At 39.4% G+C, this 22,644-nt stretch overlaps 1 protein-coding gene across 3 annotated transcripts in view; it reads right to left on the minus strand.

The window, feature by feature from the left end:
- ADAM23 (ADAM metallopeptidase domain 23) overlaps positions 1-22,644 on the minus strand; it is a 168,890-nt gene that overhangs the window by 63,978 nt on the left and 82,268 nt on the right. For all 3 annotated transcript variants that reach the window (XM_073879568.1, XM_025887212.2, XM_073879565.1), the window contains exons 4-7: positions 18,662-18,725; positions 7,938-8,020; positions 6,828-6,891; positions 1,177-1,249 (exon numbers count right to left, since the gene is read on the minus strand). In XM_073879568.1, coding sequence (XP_073735669.1) covers positions 1,177-1,249; positions 6,828-6,891; positions 7,938-8,020; positions 18,662-18,725 — 284 coding nt within the window. The remainder of the gene's footprint in view (positions 1-1,176; positions 1,250-6,827; positions 6,892-7,937; positions 8,021-18,661; positions 18,726-22,644) is intronic.

The following is a 22,644-nucleotide window of genomic DNA, read 5'->3' on the forward strand; positions in this document are numbered from 1 at the left end:
GGAAGCAGCCCAAATGTCCATCAATAGATGAAAGGTTAAAGAAGATGTGGTACACACACACACACACACACACACACACACACACACACACAGAGGAATATTACTCAGCCATAAAAAAGAATGAAATCTTGTGATTTGCAACAACAGAGATGGAGTTAGAGAGTATAATGCTAAGCGAAATAAGTTAGTCAGAGAAAAACAAAAACCATGTGATATCACTCCTAAATGGAATTTAAGAAACAAAACAAATGAGTAAAGGAAGGAAAAAAAAAAGAGACAAACCAGGAAAACTCTTAACTATAGTGAACAAACTGATGTCTACCATAACGGGGGGCGGGGGGGGGAGGGGGATGGGTAAGACAGGTGATGGGAATTAAAGAGTATACTCAACCTGATGCAAAAAATAAAATAAAATAAAAGTATTATGTGAAGAAACAGCAACATTGATAGCATACATCATCTCAAAATCAAAATAAACTAAGGTGGAAAAGGTATGCCAATCACTAAACATTTCACAGTCTCATGGTCACAAATCTAATTCTATTTGTAACGCACAAATTATAATTTATAATTCAAATATTATTTTCTTCCAAACATCATCAAAAATGTAATGAGATATTCAAGATTCATTAGAATATGCATATTTGACCTACAACCACCTGACCCTCAATATCTGAAAATTTAAGAGAATTTCACTGTGCTTAATTCAGTTTAGATTTAAAAATAATGTATGGCATAAGACTTTGCATAAATTATTGAAGACTTTTGGCATTAATATACAGAAGCAATATCACATTCCCAATAATCCAAAAGAAGCTTTTGTCAACATCAGTGTCCTTAGGATACCTCGGGACCAGAACATAAGAGTGAGACAATACAAATTGTCTAAAAAGCCGTAAACTGTCAGAGAAATTTAAGGATGAGCCTCATTGCAAATCACCATTAAATTTAGCCACACTGTCTGGTTCTAACAGAGGTTTACTCCTGGGCTGCTTCTTTCAGTATTTCCATCGGCAACGACTCTCCAGGCCTCATTCCACACCAGCCACAGTTCATGCCACTGCCCACCCACATGGCTCACTGCAGAGCAATTTTACCTCCTGCATGTGCACTGAGTTCCCCCAAGGCACGGCTCCTATTACATAAAATAAAATGGCCATCTTAATTAGAACTTACTGAGATTCTTCATGTGCTTAGAATATTGTCCTGCCAAGGTTTTCTGGATTATATGTGGTCGACCTGTGCTTTTCTGAAACAAAAACAATTGCGGACCATTAAAAAGCAAGATGTGATCAAGCTTCCACGGAAGAGTGTTAGAACTTTCTCCAATATCCTTCTTAAAATGGGAACATTTATATGCTAATGTTTTAGCTATCAAAATGAAAAGTATGTCTTACTGAAACTTTAATTTTTTAAAAAATAGAGCACCATTCAATTGCTCCAGTGTAGATAAAAGCATAGTTTTATTAGCTACTCTGAAACCTTAGCTTTCTTCAAAGCCATGAATAGGAAATTCACAAGAAAGAAACATAAATGGTCAATGAACATATAAAAAAATGATGAATGCTTTAATACTCCTTCAAAGTGCAAATTAAAAAAAAAGATATACCAATTTTCCCCATCCAGTGGGCAAAGGTTTTAAAATTATGATAACCATAGTTAATTATGGTTTCAAGGTAAAAAGCACTCTCATACTCTGCTGATAGGAATAAATTGGGAGCATAGTTCAAAGAGAAATTTAGCAATGTCTATCAATGACCTTGAAAATATTTATATCCTTTGCCCTAGAAACTACACTTCTAGAAACATCTTATTTCCATTCCTATTATTTACTATCAGCTTCCATTACTGAGCACATACTATGTGCCAGACACTGTTAACGTACACATTACCTGATTTAATCCTCACAAGAACTCTATATAATGCATATTTTATCTTTATTTTACAAATAAAAATACTGCAACTCAGAGAGATCCATCATTGAGCTAAAATTCTATTACAGAATAATGATTCAATTTATTTTAAAAATATATAAGACCATATCATTGAAAAACTGGAAGAATGTATACTGAAAGGTGAAGAGAAGTTCTCTCTCCAGGATGGGATCACGGAAAATTACAATGTAGTTAAGTATTTGCTTATTTTGCTTTTCCAAATTTCCTATGATGTATTAGTTTCATAAGCAGAAAACTAGTTATTAAAAAAGTGTTCTTAATAGGTTACATATGAGACTCACAATAATTAAGAGTTTTGCTGTTCACTGCTTGAGAGATAACATGAATTCTTATTAGAAATATCCCATCCACATTACTTGACTTACTGTAAAGTATACTAAAACCAGTAATAATAAGCTAAACATCAACAAATCTAAATTCAAGTTCAGTAAATTCTTAATTCTGGTAACAGGTGAAATGATACTCAGAGCAATGAAACTCACAACTGGATTAGAAACACAATTTTAAAAGCCCAATAAAGTTTCAAGCACTGTTCCTTTCCCTCTCCCCATGGTGAAGATGAAGACAGATTGTTACATGAACAAAAGGTAGGGAGTAAGGAAGAAAGCAAAAGAGAAAAGGGAGTGGGCATGGAACAATCAGCCCCTGAAGAACTTGATTATGGGTATAACAATGTAAAACCAATGCTTTAAATACTATGACGATAACAGTTTGTACTTATAAATTTCTTCAACAGTTTTATTAAACATAGTCACATACATTTCTTAATTCATCAAACCTGCAAAACTGCTCTATTGGGGATGCCCTGAAAAAAAACCATCTTATTTTACATATTTGAAAACTATGAGGCTTAGGGAGTCGTTATTTGGGGTTTTTGTTTTGTTCTTTGGGGTTTTTTTTAGAGTAACAGGGCCATTAATCAGCACAAGAAATCAAAGTCAATTGTTTGTGTACCAAGTCAAATAATCTTGCTGTATACAAGTTATTTACCTACCAACAGAGTAGGGGAAAAACATTTTATTTAATCAAAATGACTTTACCTAAGGGTGGTTGTCTTCATTTCAACTTACTAGTTGAAAAATGATACAGGTTTAAGCAAACATTAAACATTTAAAGTTAAATGACACTTCTGTCTCAAATTTGAAACTTATGCCATATTTATATATACATTGCCACAGCAAAAAATGTTTGTTCAACTGTGATGATCAATAGCCTAAATGGCTAGTACCTGGGTCAAAACTTATTTTATCTACAGGTGAAATCTCTGAAGATAAAAAAAAGTTTTCTGCGCCCCATCAAATGATTGCAATATTCTGACTTGATCACTCTCAAAATACTATTTTCCCCTTTAGCAGTTCCTCTCACTGGTCTGATTTCCCTATTGCCACTTCTCAGAGCCTTCATCTCCTACCACTCTCCCCTTTGTCCACTCCTGTCCAACCTAGCTGGGCCCCTCAAAGTTCCTACAACACACACTCCTGCCTCAGGGCCTTTGCATTTGCTCTTCTCCTGGAATGCTCTTCCAGCTCCCTAATTTCTTGAAAGTCCTCCTTCAAAAGTACCATCTCATTTTGCTCTTCCTTATAATTCTACCTCCTTGGCTTCATTTTTTTTTCTCCTTAGCACGCTAACAAACAGTATGTAATTACTTACTCATCCCATTTATCCCTGTCTGCCCCTGTAGACTATAAGCTCCATAAAGCTCAAGCTCTATGTTTGTCTTATTCACCACTTTATCCCCAGCACCTAAAATAGTACCCAGTATGTAGTAAGCCCTCATTACAATACCTAATGAATACAGATCAAATTTCAGATTTGTTTTCATTCTATTAGTGAGCAACACTAGTAGAGTACATGATTCCTTTTTTAGCCCAATTTTATTGGGATATAATAATATGTAACATTGTATAAGTTTAAGGTGTACAGTATAATGATCTATGTATATATTGCAAAATATATAAGTGTAGTTAATATCCATCACATCACAATTACAATTTTTTCCTTGTGATGAGGACTTTTAAGATCCACTGTCTTAGCAACTTCCAAATATACAAAGATACTATAGTCACCAAGTTGTACATTACATCCCAGAATTTATTTATCTTATACCTGGAAGTTTGTACCTTTTGACCTCCTTCACGCATTTTCCCCACTGGCTTCTGGTAACCACTAATCTGTTCTCTGCTTCTGAGTTCAGTACTTTTAGATTCCACATATAAGCAAGATCATACAGTTTTTGTGTTCCTCTCTCTGACTTATCTCACTTAGCATCATGTCCTTATGGTTTCTCATCTAGGTTGCTGGCCTGTGCTTGACTCTAAACATTATTTTCTTCCCTATCTCTAAAGAAAACTAAACGCTAACTAATATAATCATAGTTCAACTACAAATTTTCCCACTGAAGATTCTTATAAAAGTTAAGTATATGCTTATAGGCATACAATTATCTAAAGAAGAAGTGAAAATAAAAGCTAGTTTAAAGGAAAAGAAGTGGGTCAGTACAAAACAAAATGTCCACTCTGCTCAATAGACTGGAAAGAACTGCCTTCATTTCCAAAAACCTAGATTTGTTGCCTCTTATCATTCCTTACTGGTATGCGGCCTGGTGTGATGAGAAAAACGACTTGTATTTTTCTGAGTTGTTGCCTAGGCATTTTACAGCATGATAACCCTGCTCACACCCAGGGTCTGGACATTTCGATAAGAATTTGAGTTTAGGGCAAAAATTAAGAAAACAGGAAACAACAAATGTTGGTGAGGATGTGGAGAAAGGGGAACCCTCTTACACTGCTGGTGGGACTACAAGTTGGTACAGCCACTCTGGAAAACAGTATGGAGGTTCCTCAGGATGTTAAGAATAGAGCTACCCTACGACCCAGCAATTGCACTACTAGGTATTTGCCCCAAAGATACAGATGGAGTGAAAAGAAGGGGCATGTGCACCCCAATGTTCATAGCAGCAATGTCCACAATAGCCAAACTGTGGAAGGAGCCGAGATGCCCTTCAATAGATGAATGGATAAAGAAGATGTGGTACATATACACAATGGAATACTACTCAGCCATCAGAAACAATGAATACCCACCATGTGCACTGACATGGATGGAACTGGAGGGGATTATGTTAAGTGAAGTAAGTCAAACAGAGAAAGACAATTATATGGTTTCACTCATATGTGGAACATAAACAATATCACGGAGGACCATAGGGGAAGGGAGGGAAATCCAAAGGGGGAGAAATCAGAGAGGGAGATGAACCATGAGAGACTATGGACCCCAAGAAACAATCTGGGGGTTTCATAGGGGAGGCGGGTGGGGGGAGGGGGTAACAGGGTGATGGGTATTGAGGAGGGCACGTGCTGTGATGAGCACTGGGTGTTATACTTAACTAATGAATTGTTGAACACTGCATCGAGGACTAATTATGTACTATAGAGTGGCCAACTGAACATAATAAAAAAAAGAAATTGCAAAAAATCAGAAAAAAAATATTTGAAATAAAAAAAAAAAGAGCTTGAGTTTAGGATTCCCACTCTAAGTTCCCGCTTTGCTTTTCCCGGGACATCTTTTAAAATAACCACTTAGAATTAAGCCCACTAAATGTAGTGATCCGAAGGGATATGTGCACCCCAATGTTTACAGCAGCAATGTCCACAACAGCCAAACTATGGGAATAGCCAAGATGTCCATCAACAGATGAATGGATAAAGAAGATGTGGTATATATATCACACACAGTGGAATATTATGCAGCCATCAAAAAAATGAAATCTTGCCATTTGCAATGACATGGATGGAACTAGAGGATATTATGCTAAGCGAAATAAGTCAATCAGAGAAAGACAAGTATCATATAATCTCACTGATATGAGGAATTTGAGAAACAAGATGGAAGATCATAGGGGAAGGGAGGAAAAAATGAAACAAGACAAAACCAGAGAGGGAGATAAACCATAAGAGACTCAGGAAACAAACTGAGAGTTGCTGGAGCAGTGGTGGGAGGTGGGAGGGATGGGGTGGGTGGGTGATGGACACTGGGGAGGGTATGTGCTATGGTGAGTGCTGTGAACTGTGTAAGACTGATGAATCAGAGACCTATACCTCTGAAACAAATAATACATTATATGTTAAAAAGAAGAAAAAGAAGAAGAAGATAGTAGAAAGGGAAAAATGAAGGGGGAGAAATCGGAGGGGGAGATGAACCATGAGAGACTATGGACTCTGAGAAACAAACTGAGGGTTTTAGAGGGGAGGAGGGTGGGAGATGGGTTAGCCCTGTGATGGGTATTAAAGAGGGCACGTACTGCATGGAGCACTGGGTGTTATATGCAAACAATGAATCATGGAACACTACATCAAAAACTAATGATGTAATGTATGGTGACTAACATAACATAATAAAAAATAAAAGAATTAAGCCCACTAAAAGTTAGGGAACTCCACTCCAACCACCTTTCAAGTAACAGGTGCTTGCTACCCTGTTCTCTATCTCCTGCTCACTAGTGACCTGGGAAGGAGGACTGCCTTCCTCTGGCTTACTGCTCCCCACCCCAGATTCCGGAATCTGTAGGTAATAAATCCTGTGACTTTACTTCCCTTGTGCGTGTGTACTGAAACTGCACCTTCAATCAAAAGAACCATGGATTTCACTTCCCCAACGTGGGAGCTTGGATGCTGACAGAGCCACCTGCCAAGCCCGTGTAGCTGGCTTATGTTCCCCAATGCAGCAGGTCATAACCTGCATATTTCTAAATTCAATACACCAGTACTACATATAAATGTACACTGACATCCACATTATGTTCTTTATGGCTCAAAGGCAAAGATGCTAAAAGAACAAAACACCATAAGGAAACTGAGGTCACAGACTTACCTCATCGTGAATCAGCTCCAGTGGTTCTATCATATATACAAAGGTATTATCTTCAAACATACCACTATGAGACAAGAAATCGCATGAGGAGGAAATTAACAAATACAGCAAACAGGAAGAACCAGCAAATGAGCTTCACATTGCATCTTTAAAAATGAACAGTGTATCTAAACAAGTATCTTTATACTGCCCTAAACCTAATTCATATATCTGTATGGAATCCCACTGTGGTCTCAGCACTGTATTAGACAGAGATAAGCTACAAAAGGTGTTAAAGTGTATACCACGAGCATATAAATTATAAATGTTATAATTAATTTTTGAAACAAAATGGAAACATTAGAAGATGAATCTGGAACAGGACTATTCATACAGTTCCAGTATGTCACATTATAATTCCAAGACAATGTCCAACTAGTACAAATCTCTTCTTACACAAATCCAGTATCACCTATACGAAAATAGGTATTTTGCTCGTTAGAATAATCTAAAACCATCTGAATCTGAAGAGGCAAACAGAAGCGTATTTATGACTGCCAATCGTGAATTTCCATTAAGCAGTATGACTCTGTGTTGCATATAATTTTGAGAGATATAGGAAGATAAGATTTTCAATATCCTTTCTCATCACATGGCCACAACCAGATCTTTACATGGAGGGTTACTATTTGGGTCTAAAAGGTGCTTAGAGAGGTTTTTCTAGAGCCTGCCTTGAAGCCAATGTATGAGCTCCTCTCTTTGCACCCCCGACCCTGCCATCCTCCCGTGGCCAACACCACCTGACTGCTATGTCCTCTGGCGTATACCTTTGGGAAACCTTTCTAGACTAGGTTTGGCCACCCTGTAAGTCCCTGATCCATCCCTTCACAGTTCCTACCAAAATCGCAATTCAGTATTAATCTCTGTAATCACTTGTTCAATCTCTGAATCTCCTGCAGACTCTAAATGTTAAGACGGCGGAGAATACGCCCTCCTTGTTTATGACTCCATATCCAGTCCCTAACGTGCAACTGGCACAGCAGAGTCCCTACAACAAACATTTGGGAAAGAAAAGATGGAAACTGCACGGCTGAAAGCAAGTTCACTCTCCCACATGAGACTCGCACGTACTGAAGTCCATTGCAGGTCGACAGAGCTGCCCTGGAGTCCTTGACACCTCGGATGCTGCCGTGGTAGTAACAGTGCTCTCCACCCTACAACACAGAGGAAGGTTTCATTGATGAACGATGCTTTCTGGGTCATCATTCACTCTTACAGATGCTCCTATAAGCCAGAAAGAATTGCAAAGATGGTCCTACAAACTCCTCCTGGTTGATATGAAATCTCAAAGGGCACGAGGCCATTTTTCTGCTTTTCTATGAAGATGCTGTGTTATTAAATTTAATAAAGGAGAAAAAGCTATTAACAGGAATAAGACACCAACGTAACTGGTACAACGTACATACCTTTCTTAAACATGTAAGGGAGTAGCTACTTACCAGATATTGCTATGGAATAAGGTCTTCTACCGAACTGAGGAGACCCCAGAGCTGTTGTTGTTAATAACTGTGTTTGACAGGGGCGCCTGGGTGGCACAGTCGGTTAAGCATCTGCTTTTGGCTCAGGTCATGATCCCAGGGTCCTGGATCCAGCCGTGGTTTGGGCTCCCTACAGAGCAGGGAGCCTGCTTCTCCCTCTCTACCCCCCACTCATGCTCTCTCTTGTTCTCTCTCTCACATTAATAAAATCTTTAAAAAAAATAATTGTGTTTGATAGAAAACCACACAAAATCTTATTATTTGCTTCCCTACCTTTTAAAATTCGTTTTAAAAATTTCTTAGAAGTATTATATGAACTTAGTTTTCAAAGTCAAGAAGTAACTATAAGGCCTATTTTAAAAACACAGGGGTGCCCGTGTGGCTCGGTCTGCGAAGCGTTCTACTCTTATCTTCTGCTCAAGTCATGATCTCCGGGCTGTGAGACCCCCATGATGGGCTCCGCACTCAGCCGGGAGTCTGCTCAAGGATTCGCTCCCTCTCCTTTGCCCCTCTCCCTGCTCACGCACCAGTGAACATGCTCTCTCTCTCTCTCTCCTCACCTCCATGACAATCATTTTTAACTCTTCTATCTGTTTCCTTTGTTGTTTACCAATGTATTTCCGAATGGGATATTTCTACTGCTGCATCCTGGCTACACATACCAGGTCATTTGTCACATGTATTTTATTCTGGGAGATAGCCCTCTTGTCCCCCTTTGACCTCCCACTGGGTCTGACACAGAGCCACCAGCCAGGAGTTGTGTCTGGGGTCATCCCGGGAACTCTTCCGCCTCCCTTCTACCCAGAAGCCTGGACCCCATATCTTCTCCGTTCATGATCTCATCCTCCCCTTTTGGGAAGGTACACATCTTCTGGTACTTTCTTGAAAAAGTGACCATGGAAGATGAATTTGGTGAGAACTTGCATATATAAAAACTTATTTTTCTATCTTCACACTAGATCAACCATTTGGGTGGGTAAAGAATTCTAGATCAGAATTATTTTCTCTCGGCATTTCAGCACTATCGTGCACAGCTTCTAATGTTGCTGCTGAGAAACGGCTGCTATTCCGATGTTAGATATTTTCTACAAAATATAATTTTTCTCTTTCAAGAAGACTTCAGGGAATTTTATTCATCCCCATTTTCATGAAATCTCAAGACATGCCTTGGTGTGGGTCGTGGCTTATTCACTGTGCTGGGCACTTGGTCAAAACTTTTAATTAAGAAAATGCACACACATCAGTTCTAGGAAACTTTTATTATTTCTCTGATAATTCCCTCCTTTCCATTTTTCTCTATAAATGGAGCTCTTCTACCAGAGTAGAGAAGGGATGGCTGCCTGGCTATATGGGTTATGAAGTGCATCAGGGATGTAAGAGCCCTCCACGTAGACTTTGAACCAACCTCTCTGTTTTCATGTACCCTCACTTCCTGGATCTTCAATCGGCTTGCTTCTTGGATTTCCCCAATGGAACTTAGCAGAACAGGAAAAGCTCAAACCTGACAGTTACCCCCCATCCGTTTGCTTTCTATCTCCTAAAATTTTATGAATACCTCTCACCTTATATCCTTTTTTATTCTTTGACTAGTATTTAACGAGGTTAGGTTATTGGGAGGGAAGAGAGATAAATATAAGCACTGAATCCACACTGTTTAACCAGAAGCTTCCTATTTGTTTTCTTAAATAGAATATACTGAACATACTTTGACTTTTCATTGATGATTTACAGTCATTTTGATCGCTGCTCATTATACTGTATTACAATAGCCTCAGAGGTTATTTACAGTGATAAGGGTGTCTACCCATATATCAAAGACCACTCCCCAACCAATTCAGTTTGTTTCCTCTTAGGAACTATAATACACATTTCCAGTGCTGGTTGTCTACGTTTGGTATTATAACCTTGTTAATATTTTGTAAAAGGTTGCTTTTGTATGGGGTTTGGCTCTCAAAAGGCAATTTTTTACAAAAATATTGACTTGTATGCAACATGAGAAGCTTTATTTGTATATTCAACCCTGGAACTTATAAGGACAAATGGTATCATGCATCTCAGCAATTTGTGAATCCAGGTCAATATTCTGCAATTAAATTTCAGACTCTTCACATTGTTCTAAAAACAACCACAGGTAACTGTAAATTCCATCAAACTGGTTATTTAGTACTTTGTATCACACCAAGAAGTTCTCTTAAGTCAGGTGATTATTATTAGTGCATAGCAAACATGGTCATATTTACTTGACCTTTCTAAAAAAAGCTGTATTTTCCAGATTTTCCTAAAAATATTTTTTCCCAGAAAATACTTCCAAGTCCTTTCTTAGATTTCAATTCCCATTAGAAACTGAAGATTGATGCTTTCTCAGTATAAAGGTCATTGTTAGTTGTTTTAATTAAGGTAGGATATTATCTGAAGGAACTGTTTCAATTTTCTGTATATTTGAAGGTAAATCACCATATTTTCTGAACCTGAAATAAGACTTGAGGTAACATGCAATCCCTGACATCTATTATCATAACAAAGCTTGAATATCTAGATTATGTGGTCATATTAAGCACTATGAGGAATTCAGCAGGCTCTAATTTAGTATTAGTATCTGGTAGTATTAGAGGATTTTCTGAGTTTCTTATTACTAAATTTATAACAAGTTTTTAAGAAAGCATTACCATAACAATACTATTTGGCAACTCTCCAGGTGTACGCAGCATTTTATAAATACCACTGCAAAGTAAGCTCTTGAAGTATTTCATATTCAAAAAATCCTAGTTGAAAAGAGGCATTCCCTCTTGGGTAACAGGGATAACAGGAGTGAACCAGTGCAGAGAGGCCCCTCCCAGAGGGCGTTGTGAGCAGTGACACTGGAGAGTCAGCTCCGGGTGTACCTTCCGCCCAAGGATCTAACCATCTTGAACACTCACTCGCTGTCTCATAGTAACTACTACACCTCCTTGTACAGAGAGGGAGACAATGACAAGATGTGAAAAGGCTCTGTGAATGATAGCAGAAAGCCAAACTGAAATGACGTGTTTTCAGGCTCTCCAGTTAGTGTTTCTTTCTCCAGGGGGTAAGGTCTCAGACAGTTTGAGAGCCCTGGCCAGCCACTTCACGATCAGTACTGAGGAGCGCATCACAGATCTGTGACTAGGCAATAGGCAAGCAGGACAACAAAATGGGCTCAATGAGCACATGACAGGAGTCTATGTGTGTCCACACAGGTGTCAGCATTTTTGGATTCGAAATTGTCAGTGAGTTATTTAAATGCAACAAAATAGAGCATCCGATAAGTGGAAGTTTTTGGCTAGGCAAAGGAACTTAAAAATCCTAGTAAGTATGCTCCCCATCCTACCACTTCCCCACATCCAAACACTCCACAAGCCAGATGATGCTCAAATAATGGCAACTCTGCTCCACAAGGTTGCGGAGCTCAGAACCCCGCTGGAAACCACCAGGCCACTCCTGCAAATAATGGGACCCTGACTGAATGTGCATCTTTGAAAACACTTCCTAATCAGAAGGGGCTTGATAATAACAGCTCTGTGAGCTAATGACCTAATGAGGAAAACAGATTTGGTTCCCTGGTATTACCGACTGAATGACAGAAACAGTTTGATTCTTTCTACTCACTTTAAATACAACCTTTTGGAAAACAGAACCTACTGTTTCAATTTGATTTATTTTACAACTGCCCCACCTTTGTGTTTGTTTAATTATGTCGTCTTCTCCTCAGTGAAGTTCGACCAGCCAGTTCTTACCTTCTTCATCATTTAAGAAACCCCCATAAACTCTTGGGGAGCTGGGTGGCGCAGTCGGTTAAGCATCCAACTCTTGATTTCCACTCAGGTCTTGATCTCAGAGTTGTGAGATCAAGTGCTGCATTGGGCTCCATGTGCAGCACGGAGTCTGCTTAAGACTCTCTCTCTCTCCCCTCAACACCCCAAGAACAAATAATCCAATCAAGAAATGCACAGAAGACATGAACAGACATTTCTGCAAAGAAAACATCCAAATGGCCAACAGACACATGAAAAAGTACTCAACATCGCTCGGCATCAGGAAAATCCAAATCAAAACCTCCATGAGATACCACCTCACACCAGTCAGAAGGGCTAAAATTAACAAGTCAGGAAACGACAGATGTTGGCGAGGATGCGGAGAAAGGGGAACCCTCCTACACTGTTGGTGGGAATGCAAGCTGGTGCAGCCACTCTGGAAAACAGCATGGAGGTTCCTCAAAAAGTTGAAAATAGAGCTACCAGACGACCCAGCAATTGCACTACTGGGTATTTACCCCAAAGATACAAATGTGGTAATCCGAAGGGGCACATGCACCCCAATGTTTATAGCAGCAATGTCCACAATAGCCAAACTACGGAAAGAGCCTAGATGTCCATCAACAGATGAATGGATAAAGAAGATGGGGTATATATACACAATGGAATATTATGTGGCCATCAAAAAAAAAATCCCATGAAATCTTGCCATTTGCAATGACATGGATGGAACTAGAGGGTATTATGCTAAGCGAAATAAGTCAATCAGAGAAAGACAAGTATCATATGATCTCACTGATATGAGGAATTTGAGAAACAAGACAAAGGATCACAGGGGAAGGGAGGGAAAAATGAAACAAGATGAAACCAGAGAGGGAGACATACCATAAGAGACTCCTAATCTCAGGAAACAAACTGAGGGTTGCTGGAGTGGAGGGGGGGTGGGAGGGATGGGGTGGCTGGGTGATGGACATTGGGAAGGGTATGCGCTATGGTGAGCGCTGTGAACTGTGTAAGACTGATGAATCACAGACCTGTACCCCTGAAACAAATAATACATTATATATTAATTTAAAAAAAGACTATCTCCCTCTACCCTTCCCCCCCTCTAGCCCTCTCTCTAATAAACAGATAAATCTTAAAAAAAAAAAAGTCTCATAAACTCCTGAACATCTGGATAAACATTTAAAACTACGCAGGCCTTAGCTCACAAATGTGTATGTATATTTTGATATTCCAGCTCCTGAATATAATAATAAAATAGGGCACTATATTCAAATGATTATTCTCCATGCATATCTTTAAATTCAAACTTTTCAATCATCAGGGTCTATTAATCTATTTAATACATCAGTGGGCTGATAGCAAAAGAGAAGATCTCTTTAACTGGACACATATACCTGAATTTGAATACTGCAGCATAAAGAAATGAAAAAATATATCAGAGAATAAGGGAACTTGAGACCCCAACACCAGTTTAATTATTTACCTTCATTAAACTCAATAGGAAAAAAATGTTCAAGTATTAGAACAGTTTAGCTGTACCAATGCTATATAAATTTTTAATAGTTCTTACAAAATTATCCTATTCAAACTTAAAATAGCTTTGTGAGGAGCCAGTGTTGTCTGCTCTCTTGATTTTTTTTTTTTTTAATTTCCCAGCCAGGAGCCATGCCCACAGAGGCCCATTTCCTCCAACAGCAATCCCTGCCAAGAACAGTTCACGGAAGGAGTGAGCTTGAACTGAGCCATGGTGATGATTCGATTTAAAAAAAAAGTATGAAAACTTCTAGGAGAGTGATGTGATTACAGTGATAAAGCAAAGAACAAAGACAGGGATTTTTATCTGCTTGGTTCACTGATGTACACCCAGTACCTAGAACAGGGACTGGATCATAGTAAGCTGAATCAGTTATCTGTTTAATGAATACGAATGACTTATTCATGTGCCTGAGTGACAAGACCAATCCGAAAGGAGCAAAGGATTCATGTTTGTTGAGAAGGTGGGTAAATAAACCCACCTGAGGGTTTATTTTTCCTTTAAGATATAAGTGACAAGCCATAAAATTCACCCTTGTCAAGAGTGTAATGCAGTGGTTTTTAGTCTACTCACAGGGGTGTGCTACCATCACCACTAATTCCAGAATGCTTTCATCACCTCAAAAAAAAACCCTGCACCCGTGAGCAGTCATTTCCCACTCTTCCTCACCCCCAGCCCCTGGCAACCAAACCGTATTCTGGACATTTTCAACAAATGGAATCATACAATATATGGACTTTTGTGACTGGCTTCTTTGACTTAGCATAATGTTTACAAGATTTATCCATGTTGTACCATGCATTAGTACTTCCTTACTTGTTACGACTGAATAATATTCCCTTGTGTGGATATATCACATCTTATTTATTCATCAGTTGATGGCCTTTTGGGTTGTTTCCACTTTTTTGATAATTATGAATAATGCTACTGTGAACGTCTATGTACAAGTTTTTGCTTAAACATATGTTGGATATCTACCCAGGAGTAGAACACCTGGGTCATAAGGTAACTGTACACTTAACTTTTTGAGGAACTGCCAAAGTGTTTTCCAAAGCAGCTCCGCCATTTTACATTCCTGCCAGAAGTCTGTGAGGGTTTTACTTCTCCACATCCTCATCAGCACTTACTATTGTCCATCGTTCAGATCATAGGCATCCTTGAGCATGTGAGGTGGTAGCCACACAAGTTTAAAACCAAATGAGAGAGTGACCCAGGACTGAAACAGATCAAAGTGTCACCTTCATTTTTGCTAGTGCTATACCAGAGGAGAGGATCAGCTGAGAATCCAGTAGGCCTGCTAATGCCACACCCTGAGTTGGCTAGACTTACCCACCTGGGGATAGACAACATGGAACAAGAAACCCCCACCAACAACACACACACACTAGGCTGTCACTGTGCAACTTAGAGTGTGGAAAAGTACAGAGAACGTGCTCTTCCTGTAGGAGGTGGATCCCATAAAAGATGGGAATAAGAACAACACAGACATACCCAACTCCTTCCCATCAGTTAAGTGGCTCTTCCTTCCCGGAGCGGGAGTGAGGAAGGGGACAGGAAGAAGTAAACAGAGCTAGGAAAGGGCATTTTCCCTGCCCAATAATGATAAAGAGTAATAAAGTAGAGGGAAGTGGGAATGGGAGCATAGCATCTATCTGTTCAGTTTTCCATTGCTGGCCAGCTGATACTTCTTTTCCTAAGCACAACTGAAACCAAAACATTAGTAAGCACTCAAAGTTACTGGTTCGCCTAAAAGGAACTTAATAGAAATACGTTAAAGTTGAAAAGGACTTTTACACTGTCGTATTGATACCTAGTTCACTTATGCAAGAACTAAAACACCAAAAATTAACTCGTTTTTAATAGTTTCATCAACAAAGTCAATCAACAAGTCACCAAAGTTGTTTTATCATATACTGTGTAGGAACTCTAACAAAAGCTATTGCTCTGTCAAATGCAGAACAAAAGTGCTTCCATACTCATTCACTGATACCTGACGCCTATTCTATATTGATTACTTAACTCATTGACCTCTCCAGTTCCTATCTTTGCTTCACAAGGAAAAGAAGTCCCTTTAACCCACTTTCATCCAATAAAAATAAAAGCCTAAGACACTGGCCTCTCTTGGCAAGAAGTGGGAACTAGGTAGGGGCTTGGTGGTGGTGAAGTGGAAAAACTTTGACAAGCTTCTTCAAAGTGTGGATTCATCATTCTGTTTGAAACTAATTCTTGGCATATTTTAAATGTCTCCACTTAAAGTTAAAGCCAAATAGGCTTGGCGTAATTCTTTTCATCTCTAGTGAATAACAGAGTGTGTGTGCATGTATTTTTGTCTAAACAGTGTGTAATCTTTGCAAGAAAGGTTGCACGCTGGGTTGAAACAGGTTTAATTAACCTAACCATCCTTACATGTTAATTTCCTTTGCTGGTACTCTGTACAAAGATTTTCTTAACATGGAAGGCAATCTGAAGTTTAAAAAAAAAGTTTTAAAAAATATGTATGTAATGGTAGGAACAGTGTGGATCTAAATAAACCTTCAGAAAGAAAAACTATCAGTATGTACCAAAAGACTTTAAAGAAAGGGACCAATGCTTTGACCCAGCAAATCCCATTCTCAGAATTAATCCTTAAGCAATTATTAAAGATGGGTTCAAAATGCATCAGGAGGGGCGCCCAGGTGGCTCAGGTGGTTGGGTATCTCACTTTTGACTTCAGCTCAGGCCATGATCTCGGGGTCATGAGATCGAGCCCCGCATCAGCTCTGTGGAGTTTGCTTCAGATTCCCTCTCTCTTCTCCCTCTGCCCCTCCCCATTCTCTCTCTCTCTCTCTCTCTCTCAAATAAATAAAATCTTTTAAAAAATGTATCAGGAAGGACTTTCCTTACAAATTATTTGTATAGTAAAAGATTGGAAGCAATCTAATGTCTATTGCTATGGGATTTTTAAATAAATTATGGCAAATGAATAGGAAAGAATATTACACATTTTTAGAAATAAAAGTTTAGAAGATTATTTAATACATGTTAAAATGTTCATAATATTGGGCGCCTGGGTGGCTCAGTCGTTAAGCGTCTGCCTTCGGCTCAGGTCATGATCTCAAGGTCCTGGGATCGAGTCCCACATCGGGCTCCCTGCTCAGCGGGAAGGCTGCTTCTCCCTCTCCCACTCCCCCTGCTTGTGTTCCTGCTCTCACTGTGTCTCTCTGTCAAATAAATAAATAAAATCTTTAAAAAAAAGTTCATAATATTATTAGGTTAAAAAAAATTCTGCTTCAACATACTGTGCACCATGTCATCTTGGTTTTGGGGGTTATATATATAAATACAGACACATAAAAAACAGACTGTTACCATTAACTCATTATATAGGAAGCAGTAAGTTTGGGTATACGATCTGTTTGAAGAAAATGAGGCATCAAGAGAAAAGCAATGACCACAAAAACAAAGTGCAATAAACACTTCCTTTGCCACAGCTGAACTACCCTTTGTCTTAAATTCTAGTTGTAACTGATATGAGTTTTGATGTGCCTTATTAGTAAGGCCTCCGTCTGGGACCTCAAATGACCTCTGGAGGTCAATTAGCTATTCTGCTTCTAAAAAAAAAACAAACAAAAAAAAAACTGACTGAACTTGTTAGTGAGACGTTTGACTCAGGTTACTGTGGCCTGCAAATGTGGCTCCTTTGCTAAGTCTATAAAGTTCTCGTGCAATCTTCTCTACTCCAAACTCATGATTCAGCATCCGCAGTGCTCAGGGCCCTGGCTCAGCTGACGGAAGCTTTGGTTTGTACAAATGCCAGAAAGCACCGTTCAAGTGCTTGATTTAGCATTTCTGCTCACTTTCCACAGCATCCACTTTTCGGGAGCTTCAACAACCCCCAAGATGCAGCCTGAGGCAAAAACTGACAGAACAATAAGAATAATAACTGGAAGTTCTTAATATGTGGCATAAAATTCAAAGGCTTAAAACACGCATCAAATTACAAATGTGCCCACTGTTAATTGGACAGTTATAAATCCTGAGAAATTCCAGAACCCCCTGGGCAGTATTTACAATGAAGGCCACCCATAAATATTTGGTGAGAAGCTATCACATTGAAAAAATCTAGTTCTCTGTGCTACACAACCCAGCAAGCCCATACATGAAAGGCCCACTTCTGTGCCAATACTCGTTAGCAATGTAGAAAAAAAAAAAAACAGTTTCCCATTGTATTTTGTTTCCCTGTTTCCTCTCCTGTGCCCGTGGTATCTGCTCCATGGACACAGCTTAGGTTCAGTGGTACTCTGTGGACTTCCTACAAATCAGTCTCTGAATGTAGCCATTCCCAGGATTTTCATCCTGACTGGTAGAGATCACTGTCTCCCTTATCTAAACCCACCTGCTCCTTATTGACACTCCATTAAAAGAATAGTTAATCTCCACTGAAGGAAATCAAGTACCCAATTAGCTTTCAAGGACAATCCATGGTGGCCTCGGGTAAGTTTATCTGCCCCCTCTTTGCCTCAATTTCTTCCTTCCTTTGCACAACAGAAATAATAATATCCATCTCCCAGAACTCTTGTGAAGATTAAGGACAGTGTTCCCTGAATCTCCCTTCCCCTACCTGTCTTCTGCCCTTCTCAGGCACCAAAGTCTCTTGGACTAAACAGCCATTCTAGTGTCATCATTCAGACTCTATGACCATGAGCTGGTGATCTACTACTTGAAGGTATTGCTATGGAGCTGTATAGCTCTTTATACCATTCATTTACAGAAGATACTGTATGTATAACCAAAACAATAAACATTTCTTTATTGACCTGAATATACAGAATCGCTAATGCTATCTCGAACATTTATAAGTTTTAAATAAGTCTCTCCTAAACTTATTTTAAATTTGAAAATAGCACTGTTGTACAAGAGGACAGCTCATTTTATTGAGAGAGACATCAAAACAATGCAGTGTGCAATGAACAATTCTATGGGCAAGCATGTTTATGCTGCAGGATTTCCATATGTTCTTAACTATACCTTAGAGTGCTGTGGCTTCCCATTTTCGTAGTGGATCTCCACGTAATCAGAAGACAGCAAACCACTACAAGGGAAAGAAAATAGAGTGATTTCTGCATCCAAGACACTTAGAGGTTTAAAAATAATCAGCTCAGTAGATGGCTACGAGGGGCGTGTAGACCACAAAGAGCCACCCGCCACGGCAAGCATGAACAGGTTTTCATCAAAAGCCTCGAACGTTCTCCAGTAACAAATCTTTCCTCACTCTGTTCAAAAAAAAAAGACAAAATATAGGCTGAACTCTGTTTATACACACTATGCATCATTTGACTGATAGGTTAATTAATATGGAACAAACAGAAAAGGCAGGTAACAGGAGACAGACCTTATAAAAATCCCAAAATTATGTTCTAAATAACTGGAATCTCAAAAACATAATCACTGAGGAAAAGTATAGAATAAGGGCCAGATAGTAAATATTTTAGGCTTTTCGGGCCACATGGACTCTGCCACGACTACTCAATTCTAGACACAGACACAGGTGATGTAAACAAATGAGCGTAGCCATGTTCCAGTAAGACTTCATTTATGGACACTGAAATCTCAATTTCACCTAATCATCCTGTGTCATGACATTTTTTCTTCTTCAATTTCTTCAACCATTTAAAAAATGTAAAAAATATTCTTAGCCTGAGGACTATGCAAAACCAGGTATGCTCAGTTTGGCCTGTGGGCCATAGTTTGCCAACCCCTGGAATAAAATAACAGTTAAAAATAAAGACTTTGAAGTCAGACAGAGTTGGATTTAAAGCCTGGCGCAGCCCCTTATTTGTGCTGTGACCACAGGCCAGTTACCCAACTCTGCCTTTACTTGAGTCAAACGAAGGCGATAGAGAGTATGAATCTTATGGGATGTTGGAGGTTATGTGAAAGCACACACCATGCGTAGGCCAGAACTCAGCCCCAAGTCCATGCTCAGCAATGAGAATGAGGCTGCCACTGCTTTTATTTTAATTCAATTTCTCCAAACACACTTCTCCCTATACAACGTGAGGAATGCAAACTATGTGCCTCGGAAAACAGCAGGCAACTATTAGGGCATCTGGGTTCCTCTTTGGGTTCTGCCACTAGAAATAATGATGACAAATGGTAAGTTCCATGTGCTGAACACTCACTAGGTCCTAGGCGCTGTGCTAGGGACTAGAAAGAGGTTAACTCATTTCACCCTAACGATAAGAAGAGGACAAAAGTAGGTTTTACTATGTATGAGCCAGATGTGGGCCCTTCCTACTCTGACATTTTACTTTCTCTAGTTCTGCCTAAGTGTAGGTTTTCCTGTTAGGAAATCTTGACATTACTGCTTTAACAGAAGTATGGAAGCACCGCAACAGATGCAGCTCTAACATGCCCCAATGAGGAAGACTGGAGGTGCCTTGGAGCCAGTCAACAGAGGGGGAGACCCAGGCGTGCATCCAGCATGGTCTCCCGCATGAGCTGAAGGTCAACCTTTACAACACAGAAATGAGGCAGATTCTGGCACCTTGGACAACTTTTTCTATTGAAATTACTAATCAAGGGCGCCTGGGTGGCTCAGTTGTTAAGTGTCTGCCTTCGGCTCAGGTCATGATCCCAGGGTACTGGGATCGAGCCCCACATCGGGCTCCCTGCTCAGCGGGGAGTCTGCTTCTCCCTCTCCCACTCCCCCTGCTTGAGTTCTCTCTCTCCCTGTCTCTCTCTCTCTGGCAAATAAATAAATAAATAAATAAATAAATAAATAAATAAAATCTTAAAAAAAAGAAATTACTAATCAAATGTGTATCTACTGATGTTTCTACATTTGAAACTAAATAATGGTACATCTACTCGTTCCCTTTTAAAAATCAAAGTTAATAGTCAAAGTAACAACAGTTCTTAACTCTATGTACTTGAAAATACCTGACAGGGTGCAGAAACTTCTTTCATATCTAGTTCATTAAGTCAGCGACTAGCATTGTGAATATACATAAACAGGGCTGTTGATGGTAACTTTTCTCTGAGGAACGTTTCCATAACACCAAGGCAGAGAGAGGTTTCACTACCTTCTACTTACCTCTTTCTACAGGTAATTAATTATTTTCAAAATTCTCAACCACACAATCACTGGAGCATGTCTAAGAGTTGAAAACAAATTTATTTGCTTATGATGACAAGGGCATATAATAGCATTCTAATCATTAATCACCAAATCTGATAAAGGTCACTGTAGGATGGAATTTCAAAGCAAGGTGGAAGAGACAGTAAGAACTGGAGTAAGGAAATTCTCTTGAACACCCTCACTCTGCACCTTCATGGTGAATCTGTACCACTGAGGAAGTGAAAAGAACATGAATTATCTAGAGTCAGACTGAATGTGATTTTACTCAAATATGAAGAACAAGGGTAAACACCTTGAAGATGCTGAACTCTGAGAGCAGGAGAACGGTAAGACTATTAAAACATGGCAAGTGAGCCAAGAATCAAACCAATGAAGGGAGCTGTGGCAGAAATGATGCTATGCGGCCACCATATCCCATTTCACTTTCCCCTTCCTAGCACAGTAAGGCCACATTTCAAAGCTTCTCTAGCAGTGAGGTTAAGGCCGAGAGATTGAATTATGGCTCATAAGATATGGTGGGAAGTGATGTCTACCCCTCTAGTGTGGTTATTATACTCCATGCATGATTATCCAAGCTCTCTCTTCCATGGCAACTCTGGAAGCCCCGTGCCCCAGATGGCATGGATACAAGATGGGTGCAGCCTAAGTTCTTACATCATGATCTGGAGAAGAGCTTCCCAGGAAAACCACTCAACTTGTATTGGACCATAAGGTGGGTAAGAGATAAAACTCTATAGTGTTAAAGCTCAGATTTCATCTTTATTACAGAAACATGGTTTCAACTATCCTAATTCCAAGATTTATCACAACGAAAAATTTAGAAATGTAATGTTCAAAGAATTTCAGAATCATCAGTAAATGTACAAAGAAAGCTGCTACAAGATCTAAGCATTGGAAATTGACACAAAGAGAGAAATATGCCTTGGGGAGATTTTTCCTATATAAATATATATATATTTGTTGGAGTCCTCAAGTTTGAGATTTCTGTGTCTAACGAAAGTAGGCCCATGAATAGCCAAGTGACCAAAACTCCCAAAGGTTTATATCTTCCACTTAGGCTCATTATGGAGAAGCCAAGCACCCTAGGAACTGGGAAAAGTTACTTACTAGGAATCCCTTCTGCCCAAAAATCTTATTAACCAAAAAGGGTGGATGACTCCTAGGGTTTTGTTTTGTTTTGTTTTTAAAGATTTTATTTATTTATTTGACAGAGAGAGGCACAGCGAGAGAGGGAACACAAGCAGGGGGAGTGGAAGAGGGAGAAGCAGGCTTCCTGCTGAGCAGGGAGCCCAATGTGGGACTCGATCCCAGGACCCTGGGATCATGACCTGAGCCGAAGGCAGACGCTTAACAACTGAGCCACCCAGGTGCCCCTGTTTTGTTTTTTTTAAATAACTTGAATCCCTTACTTTAAAGAAAGAATCATATGCCTTTTTTGGGTAACCCTGTCATGAAAGGCTGAGTAGGCTAATCAAGCAAATTAAATTGTTTGATTAGGTAAAGGTCAGGGCCTTGGGCTTCGAGGGAAATGCTAGGAAAGACAAATGCTGGAGCACAAGAAAACCATCTGGTCTACATGAGTTCAAAGTCGTTTACTTCCTTATAAAAAACAGTCAAACTATCAGTCTCTAGAAGCCCAGGTCTGAAATCTACATTCACTGAAACTGAACAACACTGAAATGTGTCGAATCCTCACAGTTTATACCCCTGATTAAAAAATTGTGTGGGTTGCTAGGAGCAGAATGAACTCTTCAAAAAGAACCTAGAGGCCAACAGGGCATTCCTTCATCAGTAGATCTAGGGAAAAGTCAAGAAGAATAGTAGCAAGCACCAAGGCTTACCAACTGGATGGTCATCTAATTTATCATCC

This window comes from Callorhinus ursinus, unplaced genomic scaffold (assembly GCF_003265705.2).
Source record: "Callorhinus ursinus isolate GAN/ISIS: 27379988/994484 unplaced genomic scaffold, GSC_fseal_2.0 scaffold2, whole genome shotgun sequence".
Classification (NCBI taxonomy): domain Eukaryota; kingdom Metazoa; phylum Chordata; class Mammalia; order Carnivora; family Otariidae; genus Callorhinus; species Callorhinus ursinus.